Source organism: Cicer arietinum, chromosome 4 (assembly GCF_000331145.2).
Source record: "Cicer arietinum cultivar CDC Frontier isolate Library 1 chromosome 4, Cicar.CDCFrontier_v2.0, whole genome shotgun sequence".
NCBI lineage: Eukaryota > Viridiplantae > Streptophyta > Magnoliopsida > Fabales > Fabaceae > Cicer > Cicer arietinum.
Genome location: NC_021163.2, coordinates 10380559 through 10387973, shown reverse-complemented (window position 1 = coordinate 10387973; position 7415 = coordinate 10380559). Strand labels below are relative to the sequence as shown.

The 7415-nt window shown below is 33.1% G+C and overlaps 1 protein-coding gene and 1 pseudogene across 1 annotated transcript in view; one reads left to right on the top strand and one right to left on the bottom strand.

Annotated features, from left to right (window-relative positions):
* Positions 1 to 5967, top strand: part of LOC101511013 (protein GET4) — a 7446-nt gene extending 1479 nt beyond the window's left edge. The window contains exons 3-12 of the mRNA XM_004496285.3: positions 258 to 336; positions 841 to 922; positions 1208 to 1358; positions 2209 to 2299; positions 2986 to 3069; positions 3337 to 3383; positions 5045 to 5173; positions 5267 to 5351; positions 5496 to 5573; positions 5724 to 5967. Of these exons, the coding sequence (XP_004496342.1) occupies positions 258 to 336; positions 841 to 922; positions 1208 to 1358; positions 2209 to 2299; positions 2986 to 3069; positions 3337 to 3383; positions 5045 to 5173; positions 5267 to 5351; positions 5496 to 5573; positions 5724 to 5741 (844 nt within the window). The 3' untranslated portion in view covers positions 5742 to 5967. The remainder of the gene's footprint in view (positions 1 to 257; positions 337 to 840; positions 923 to 1207; positions 1359 to 2208; positions 2300 to 2985; positions 3070 to 3336; positions 3384 to 5044; positions 5174 to 5266; positions 5352 to 5495; positions 5574 to 5723) is intronic.
* A 669-nt stretch (positions 5968 to 6636) lies between these two features.
* Positions 6637 to 7415, bottom strand: part of LOC101490707 (uncharacterized) — a 1139-nt pseudogene continuing 360 nt past the window's right edge.

Genomic DNA, 7415 nt, shown 5'->3' with positions numbered 1-7415 from the left:
AGAGAGTTAGGACTTAAAGAGTATTTTCTTATGAACCAGTTTAGTGTTTTAGGAGGAGTGAAGAATGCAGGGTTCTTAGCCAATTTACAACATATGATGTTATTTGGTGCTTGTAATTGAAGAGTTCTGATTAATTTTCAATGATAGTTTTTTTTGGCTTCGCTGTTGTCTTTCTTGGTATAACGTGGTTCAGTTATGTAACTGCTCAGAGGTAAAACATATGATTTTATTTGATGTGCGCATACGTTTTACTGCAGATATGTAGCTGCTGAGAGGTACTCTGAAGCATTAGATATCCTATATTCAGGAGCATGCATTCAATTGGCTCATGCGCAGGTTCTAAATATTTCTATTTTCTTGGCTTTCGAGATAAACTTTAATCATCTTTCTAAGTCATGTAGGAGAAATTACTTGAACTTTCATTGTTGCCTTTTGGTTTGGATGGACAAAGCTACATGCGACATTTTCTTCTTTTTGTGACATTTTTTTTTATCTTTCTTGTTAGATCAATGTGGAATGATTTAACTTGATTTGTTATTTCTATTATCTAGAGCAAGTATTGGTCAATCTGAGACACCTGAAAGCATAGGTTGCTAAAGAGTAAAAAGATACTAATTTCTTTTTAGGAAAAATAAATTAATGAAAAAGTATCCAGAGAGAAAGGAAATGCACAGATGCATGATCAGGAATCCTTTTCACATTTTTATCTGAATTTACCTTTAGTTTTAAAACACGTTATTTGTTAAATATTTATCTTCATGATAATAAGAATAATATAAGCAAATAGTTGTAACAATTGACAAACATCAAAGTTTAAATTTTTTCTTCTCTTTATCTAAGGTTACCTGTGGAGCAGAGCTTGCTTTATTGTTTGTGGAGACATTAGTGAAAGGGAAAATTCCTTATGATGATGAAACCCTTGGTGCGTTCTTATCCTGTCTTTTACCCTTCAATTTTTTATCAGCCGTTTTTTTGGAACATGTGGCTGTGATGCAATGTAAATGATTTTCCATTTGTCCTATGGTCAGTTTAGAACACTTGCTTTTATTATATCCTATTGTTACTCAATAACTCAATTCCATGGGAATTTTTAATTTGGTGATTAACATGTACTTACATAAACATTCATTTTCAAATTTAGATTACATAGTATTTGACTACAAAACATCCATTCTTGTTACTAATTGCTAATAAATTTCAATGGTAGATCGTCTCAAAAAAATCTATGAAGGATTTCCTCGGGTTCCGCTGCCACAACACTTGTGGGATGTCGATGACATGCAGCAACTTTCGGAAAACCTTGGAAGTGCCAAGACACGTGTTGAGGGCTGCTCCTCATTCTTAAAAGCTGCTATCAAGTGAGACTTCTCAAAATTTAAAATATATATACTTTTCTTTAGTAATCCCCTCTCTCTTCCATACAAGTAAATGTGAAATACAGTATTCAGTTCACATAAAAGCTATCAACACATTTAATGCTGCTTTGGCTATAGATGATATAGAAAGTTCATATTGATATCTATAACAGAGTATCTATTCAATCATAGAAGCTTCAAACATATAGAAATTTCTTTTTCAGCTATGTGACCATTGGTTGGAATTACAAATGATGCTAGATAATAGAGCTATGGACATAGTAGGCGGAGTCAGTAAGTGGAAGAGTTGAGTAATAAGGGAGATATGCATTAAGTAGAGTGTGCGATGGAAAGCTTTCGCCTGTTCGGTTTGCATATGCATTTGTGTTATTTTTTGTTTTAAGAATTAATACCTAATCAGTACTAGGTGTGTCTTGCATGTGTTAAGAGGGAGGAATTATCTATACTGCATAATTAGAGATTCTTGTTGTCATAGCATAACTCGCGTCTAGGGAGCTTTTTTTAAACTTGTTCAACTTGTTGATTTAGTTCTTGGTATAATTTGTGCTAATAGGACTACATAATCAAACATTGTTGGATTGTCTTCAACACTAGTTCGGAAGCAATCTGGTATTTACAGTGGTGACTTGCCATTTCATTAATAATCAGTGACCGGACTTTCTGATTTTTGTTCTCAATTTGAGAGCAAGCATCTATATCCCATTTATGAGTTCTTTGATGTATTGAGATGTTATTTCAAATCATAAGCATTTGAAAGAAATTTATGCTTATTAATGTTGTCATTATTTGTTAATCTGAGAAATATTTCTTGCTTTGCTGATATTTTATTTAGGTGGTCCGGTGAATTTGGAACAATTAGTACTGGATCTCCGGAACTGCACATTATGCTAGCTGAATACATATTTTCTGAAAGTCCTGAGGTGGTACGTTTCATAATATTGCTTCTAGTGGATCTTTATTGTTGCTTCTCTTGAATCCGTACTATGTATAGTATATGTGTATACTCTAGAGATTGATTCAAGCTTTAGAGATGTCCTTGAAAGTAACCCCTTGAAACTTCAATTCTGGATTCTCTTGAATCCCTTATGGTCTTAGAGATGGTATAGAGGAGAGGAAATGATCCTCTGTTCTGGAAGACGACGCAGACTTCTGTTTTAATCTTCTTTCTACTCTAAGTTTTTTCGAAGCTAACTCAAAGGACATGAGACTGAAGCAAGCCATCCATAAATGAATTTTAGTATACTCAAAGTAAATAAAACTTTAGAGAAATATAAGATATTTATATTGATCCCTTGATTGGTTGGAGTGGGTCATCTTTGTGAACTTTTGTGCTAATATGGAAATGGCTGTTTGGAGGGTGGTCCTTGGCGCAATGGTAAGATTGTTGCCTTATGGTTTGGACGTTGTGAGTTCAAATCCTAGAAACAGCCTCTCCACTTGTGGGAGGAAGGCTGAAGCCATCTACCCTTCCCAGACCCCACCTGGTGAGAGGCTTGAGCACAGGGCCACCCATGAAAAGAGCTTTATGTTATGAAAAACTTCATTTATCCTTGAAACTATTATGACCTTTGGTTGTGTAAGCAAATGACAATGTGCTTTTTACACGCAGGATATGAATAGAGTGACATATCATTTTGTGAGAGGAAATAATCCAAAGGAGTTTGCTTCTAGACTAGTGAACTTTTTGGGCAAGGTCAGCCTCCTAAGTTTCTTATTCCTTGTTATTTGGTTCAACTTTACAGAATTCTGTTGAGGCATACCAAACAACTTTAATCCTACTTTTTAAACTAAAACTTGGTTCAACATACATTATTTTTTTTTATTTTTTATTATACTATGATTCATATGTTATGTTACTGGGTGTTTCTCGAACTAAATTCTTGAGTTAACTATGGCATTCATTTTGTGTTTTTGGCATAGTTGTAAGAAGGTTCACTGATATGCTTTTCAAATATTGTAGTGTTATCCTGGTGAAGACGATTTGGCCATTGCTCGGGCTGTTTTAAGGTATAACCGTAAAAATATTTAATATCATAATTTTCACTCTGGGATTCCATGGCAATATTATTCATATTTTCACACTCTTGGATGCCCAGGATGCTGTCTGCTTATGATAGCTAAACAATCATTTATACTGGGATGAATTATAAATTTTTGCTTATTGCATTACAACTGCAGTTCATTGATATTCTCAGCATAAATTTTTTATGTTTCTAAATGCTTATTAACTCAGCTTAAATGCATTTTCTATATTGCACTATGTGTTAGTATACAAGTGTTTATTTTCAAAATAAATGCTTCGTACATGGATCACGAATGCTAGATTAGTATATTGTTTCTCATAAATATGAAAAACTTGAAAGAAATGAGAGCTATCATCCAATCTGCTATTGTTGCGATAAACAAGGAGATTTTTGCCTTGGTTGTCTTATTATTTATCGTTAGGTAGTTAATCCCAGATAGCGGTGCGTCGTGGCCAACCCCAGAAACGGGATAGCGGGTTGCGGGATACCGGAATTACCTCTACATGAATAATACTATATAAACATGCATAATTAAACAATGTCTCAAACTCATAGTCTTAATCAAAACATACATTTAGATACCAAATAGTCTTAATCAAAATATAGATTTAGATACCAAATAATCATCATGTTCTTCAACATAGTAGAGTAATAAAATTAACAAAATATTAAAACTAAAATGCATGTTATAGAAATCAAAAATCATCATCATCTTCAACATAGTCTTCTTCCTCCCCCTCCTTCTTCCTCTTCTTCGGAGGAAATTTAACAAAAAAAATAAAATTAAAAAGAAAACTGAAGAAAACAAAAGAAAAAAGAAGTAAAAAAAAGAAAAAAAAATTAAATTAAAAAAAATAAACAGAATGAAAAGAACAAAAACAAAAGAAGTAAAAAAAAATATTTAAAAATGAACAGAGAAATAAAATTAATTTTTTTTTTATAAAGGAACAGAGAATAAGAGGAACATAAGATGAGAGGAACCTGAAATTTAAGAGGAACAGAGAAATAATTATAAAAACAATACGAACCTGAGATGAGACTTGAGAGCAAAAACAGTGGAGAGGAAACGACAGTGACAAAGATGAAGAAGGGAAGAGAACGCGCGCAGAGTGACGAAGACGAAGCTTAACGGCAGTGAGGAAGAAGGGACGCAGTGACGAAGACGAAGCTTAACGCAGTGAGGAAGAAGGGATCTCATCATACCAAAATTACCCCTAAAACGTTTTAAAATTTAGGGGTAAAATTGGTTTTTCGTTTTAAAAATAAATCACGTTTTTAGGGTTTTCAAACCCACGACCTGGACCTGCGACCCGCCAACGCGCCCAAGTCGCGCGCGATCTCTCTCCTCCCCGCGCCGCACTGCGCCACCGCGGCCATGTCCCTCGCCGCTCCGCTCCGGCACGATCCCGCCACGAACCGGCGCTATTGACTACCTAGATTTATCGCGGATGCATGCATTAGTATTATTAGCGGGCATCCTCTGAAATCCTTTGTTCTAAATTATCTTTTGCAAAAGATACTATAGCCCTCTCCTTTGTTAAATTTAAAATCCTTATTTTCTTTGGTTGATGTCTTTGACCTATAATTCCATGCATATTTCAACAAGATTTCAAACTGAGCAATTGCTCATTTCTTGCATGATAGGTATTTATCTTTAGGTAATTTGAAGGATGCAAACTTACTAATGGATGAGATAAAGTCGCAAACTCAATCTGCTGAGGTTGAGTTGCCTCGGACAGACTTGATGCAGTTCATCAATTATCTTTTGCAAACGTGAGTCGTCTATATTGTTTCAATCGATAAATAGATTAGTTTTTGTTCTATTGCAGTCAACGCCTTTTTAATTATATTTTTTGTTTGATGCAGGATGGAGAGAGATGCTTTTCCTCTTTTTAATATGTTAAGAGTAAATTTCAAGTCAAGTATTGAGAGGGAACCTGCCCTCAATGAGGTCAGCTAACTTACCATTCCAACTTGTATGCTTTTATCAAGATTGTGACCATCTTGTGTTATGATTTTGTGATTATTTTTCACTTGGCTTGAAAATAAAAGTTCAACAAATGTTCTATATTTGACATGTATGACTGTGATTTAGATGTTAGATGATATTGCGGAGAAGTTTTATGGCGTACAGCGAAGGAACCCTATGGGGATGTTTGGAGATATATTCAAGGTAAGACTAAAACTATTTATACTTTTCAATACTCCATCTGATCACTGTTATAAGCAAAAAAAATGTTTCACGCAAAAGCACATAATTTTGAATGAACACCCAAAAAATACTCGTAATTTATTAGGATTATATGTTACTCTTATTATGCAGATGATGGGGGCTGCGTAGCGACATTCATGATCGTGACTCTCTTTTTATAGAGCAGCAACTTCAACTTCTACAGAATATTCCAATAATTATAGCACCTTTTTCCCAAGATAGTTTGAATTCATGGTTCAAACAAAATCCTTGTGTAATTTATTGATGAGGTTTATTTTGATGAATATGTCATGATTTGTAAATGCTAGTTTCACAATTTCGATTAGTACTATTCATTTCAAAAGGTTTTTGCTTATCAATCTTCTATTTCGAAGTACTAGATTATGAATGAGAGTTACCGACGAAAAGACGGGTTCAGAACATCCATTAAATCATTTAACTATTTTCCCTTCACAAGTGTTGACATTGATGTATATGTTGTGTATAGAAAGTAACAATAGATTATTGTAATTGTAAGAGGTTAAAAGAACCGATGTCAACAATCAAATTAAATGATTAATAATATTAACGGTGTCATTAGTTATCATTAACTAACTCATAATGCTCTCAGCCATGCACCTCTTTTGGAAGTTATCTGGTTCTTTTAAATTATGAGACTCCGTAACAGGTTATATAAAAAAATTATTTTAATATTTTATAATATAGAGATTAAAAAAAAAAGGAATGCTTTATGTTTGTTTGATGTAGTTAAAATTATATATTTTTAAATGAAAAAATTTTTAAAAATAATTTTTTTGAAAGCTGCTATAAATAATTTCTCAAAAATTAGAAAAATGCATATAATATACTACTTTGGCAAGCAAAAAAAAAAAACTCTTTGTTGTTTGTAATGTTACTTAAATATCACTCATACTCTTTATGTTGTCTGTAATGTTACTTAAATATCACTACTCATTATTCCTAAATGTTGTAACTTCCTCTTTTCCGTGATAACTTCGTTCTTTTTAACATTCAACAATTAATATAACAAAGAACAACTTCAACCATTGTTAATAATCACTCAATAAAAAACTTACATTTGTATTGGTGAGTTCAAGATTGTAAAAGTTCATTGTGTTAGACTGAAATAGAGGACCGGCATGCCATGTTCCGCGATTAAGCTTAATAAATTTGGAACCTGAAACCTTGAAAACTTGGACATCCTCAATGGTCGGAGGAACAAAAAAATGACCACAAAGTGACTGTGCAATCTTCTCGTCCTTGATTCATTTGAATCAACAACGGATGGCTTAGACACTCCAAGATACCAAACATTACCACCAATGGACCCAAGGCATTGAGTCACACTTGCATGATGTGTGATATGAGAAAACTTAAAATGGACAATTTCAAGATGCATAATGTATAACCTACCAAAAACACATCAATTCATTTAAGTAAGGAAAGCAATTGTATAAACAGTTACTACATACAGTAATTAAGTTAGCACATACATAGTATTAGCATATAAGTGCTTATCTCATAGCAATTTCTATAATACAAATTTAAATAAAATTAAACTATTTTCATAAGTTATCATTAAAATTCTGAAAATAAATTGAAAATAATTTATGATATCTCATAAATTGTTACTATTATAAATTCTCTCAAACAATTTTGCATGTGCTTAAAAAATACAAGGGAACCCTAATGCACAATATCAAAAAGCATAAAGGGTAAAATCTCAAAGATCGATAAGTTGAAGAAAAAAAATGAAGGAGAGTTTCACATGGGAGTTCCTTGGGTGAGGTCAAGTTGAGCGTC